A 3,149-nucleotide genomic window follows, 5' to 3' on the forward strand; every position below is an offset into this window, starting at 1 on the left:
CTGAATGCAACATTCAATGTAAATTAAACATTTAGACAGAGTGACTTTTTTGGTATATTGTTGGGCCACTGGGACAAATCTGGGTCACTCCTGAGGTCCCTGGATATTATCCTTGAAGATAACATAAGGTTATGTTATTCTCAGAGATTCTCAGTGACTCATCCATGTATGGGTCAATGCTTTTCATTCATTATACCCCCTAATGCTAACAATTATATTTATGAAAAACATTTATCAAAGATTCCTTCTACCATTCTTCCAAATATATACCCTTACATTTATTGCATATTTCTGGAGGTACAGCTGACTTAACGTCAGAAGATACAGGCTGGGCTATGCTCATCCCATGTAACAGAACAATGTGTTACCATTACCAGATGCACAGACATCACAGTTGGGTGCTTGCTATTTTTCTCCCAAAACCCTGACTACAACATTGTTAATTGTGATGTTAGGTTACTAAAGGACCTGTAGTTTGCTGCAATGGAAGATTAACAGCTGTTTGCAAAATATATTTAGAGATTTTACATTTCTTTCATTTGGATGACCAAGCAGCAAACATGTGATAAGTCTGCACATTGCTCACACTGAATCAGCTTTGTAAAGTAGGGTTTCTGTTACCTTAAACAGAGTATAGAAGGATCACTATGAACCCTTATATTTGCAAACATATGTAATACTTGACTTAATCCATGATAGCTAAATGGCTATCAGGAAATATATGACTGGTTTTAGTCATTTGGAAACAAAAGGGGTTGATTTACTAAAGTCGATTAGGCTGTTCACTTTGCAGTGGAATTTGCTCCTTGGAGGAGAAGTTACTCCTTAGTTTAGTGAATGAAGTGAAGTGAAGCTCTGCTGACTTCCATCATCCAACTGTGTGCAAACAGAAAACATTGTTTTTTTAATGAATGATCATCCCCAATAACAATAATCAATTATTAAATCAACCCCAATAATTACGCCCCTTTTTATATAAATGAGTTGTACCATCATCCTCTTAACAGAAGCCAACTGCAATTATTGACAGGGACTGGTAGTAATTGTTGTAATCAGTTTAAACCTGTTAATAAGGTATTCACTCTCCATGTAAATCTGGATTTCATTGATAAAGCCCCAGAGGCCACTTTTAATGGTTGGCTGTATTACCTCAGATACTTATGACCACACGCTTTCCTGCACTTTGTGTTAATTAAGTAATGTAATTATTTATTAAAATATATATTCCTTTATGATCGAGTTGTGCAGGCTCACATAGCAAAAAAAACTGTTAAGATGATGATTTAAGGGTCATATCTGCCATTCTCTTAGCGGAGGTGTTGTGTAGCCTTTCTTAGTCCTCCCGTTCTAATTGTTTTTTTTTAAACTAGGTGTCTACTTTTTTTAGGTGTTAAACTGTTCATTCCCTTTAATATTGTTATATAAAAATTGTATGTATCATTTCCAAAACTGCAGTTTTGGAAGATATTTGTTACCTGATGGTCTAGCTAGACTTTGCATGCTTTCTACATACAAGCTCTGTACACCATTGGTATGCATGTTACTCTAGTACAGTCAGAAGCTCAAGACTTTCATTTGGACCGTTCAATGAGTGTTTCCTGTGTTGTCCTGAAATTCTTCTAGGCAAAGAAGACTGGAAAGAGGAACCTGTAAATAGTACTCGAAGTGCTTTGGTAATAAAAGGTTTATCTCCTGGAACATCATATAAAGTGCAAGTTTACTCTGATGATCACAGTGAATTGTATGCAGAAGACATATTTCAGACAGGTCCAGGTGAGGCATTCCTGCAGTGAGTCCTGTGCCTCACGTAAGCTTCTCTGTACTCCTGCATGCTTCCAAGAAAAATGTACAGCAGTTCAAACATTTCACAAGGAACAAGAGTGAAATATCAGCAGCCAATCAATCAGAGCGATATGCAGTGGCACAATCCCTGTGAAATTGTTTATCTAACAAATACAATTCATAGAAATGCATAATCTGAGAGTCAGACAGAGAAATAAGTGGGATTTGTTTCCTGCCGACATGTGCTTTCTGCATTTAATGTGCCTGTTTGTTTCTGTGTTTAAAGCAGAAGTAGCATCAGATATACTTGATCATATTAGGAGAATACTTGCTAAGGAATAAGGCTGTTCATTGTTAAGGCATAGTAGTGTCAAATAGTAGGAGTTAAATACAGTGGTACCTCGGTTCGCAAACTCCGCACCGGGTGACGAACACAACTACAGCCATCTTCCCGCTCTGACACTGGTCCTGGTTTCCTCTAGTTGAGATCACGCTCTGATCAGAGTTTGATTCGGTTCGAGACCACTTCGGTTTGCGAACAGAATCGTGGAACAAATTAAGTTCGTGAACCGAGGTACCACTGTATTTGCTTTTATTAATCGAAGGAACCTGTGAGGAAGCTCAATGTGCTGTATGGTCATTTTACATGTAAACAGAGACAAGATTTTGGAATTTTTTTTTTTTGTTCATGTGTAATTTGTTTATTTAGATGAATATTAGGTCACCTTTTGGTAAAATTCTACATGCAATAAAACTCTTATTTAGTACATCAAAATAACTATATACTTTTGTAAGTGCTTTCCTCATTGTGGATAATTAGCTTCATTAAAGTTAGTTTATTACTAGTAATGGCTTTCTGTACCTTGAAAATTATTTGCTTCTACAAATATATACAAAACGATTGCAGAGTATATGAAATAAGGTGGATGCATACAGTGGCGTAACCAGAGTTATTGGCGCCCGGGGCAGAACATTTCCCCCCCCCCATATTATATAAACATCCACTAGAACTGTACCCCCCACCCCCCACACATATATATCAGCTAAGGAACTACAAGTCCAAGCATGCCATCATTGTCCCTGTACACCCCCCCCCACACACACATCACCCAGGGAACGGCAATATCTGGTTGTTGTACAGGGGCAATGAGGGCATGCTGGGACTTGTAGTTCCCTAGCTGATATCTTATGAAGCTGTATTCCACCTGAAAGTACTACAATGACATTATAGAACTAAGAATAGAACATAAAATAAAACTTTTTTTTGTCTAATACTCACCTGATAGCTGGATCCACCAACAAGCGCGGCCTCCCGTCTCCCATGCTGTTAGAAGTTGCATACAGCGTGTGCTGGTTACTACTTAAAC

The 3,149-nt window shown here is 37.9% G+C and overlaps 1 protein-coding gene across 6 annotated transcripts in view; it reads left to right on the top strand.

Annotated features, from left to right (window-relative positions):
• Nucleotides 1-3,149, top strand: part of NRCAM (neuronal cell adhesion molecule) — a 94,271-nt gene that overhangs the window by 83,940 nt on the left and 7,182 nt on the right. For 4 of the 6 annotated variants that reach the window (XM_018552541.1, XM_018552543.1, XM_018552542.1 and 1 more), the window contains one exon: nucleotides 1,624-1,773. The exons of the other annotated variants lie outside the window; for them this stretch is intronic. In XM_018552541.1, the coding sequence (XP_018408043.1) occupies nucleotides 1,624-1,773 (150 nt within the window). The remainder of the gene's footprint in view (nucleotides 1-1,623; nucleotides 1,774-3,149) is intronic. 6 annotated transcript variants of the gene reach the window in all.

The sequence above is a fragment of the Nanorana parkeri genome, unplaced genomic scaffold (assembly GCF_000935625.1).
Source record: "Nanorana parkeri isolate BGI_ZX_2015 unplaced genomic scaffold, ASM93562v1 scaffold91, whole genome shotgun sequence".
NCBI lineage: Eukaryota > Metazoa > Chordata > Amphibia > Anura > Dicroglossidae > Nanorana > Nanorana parkeri.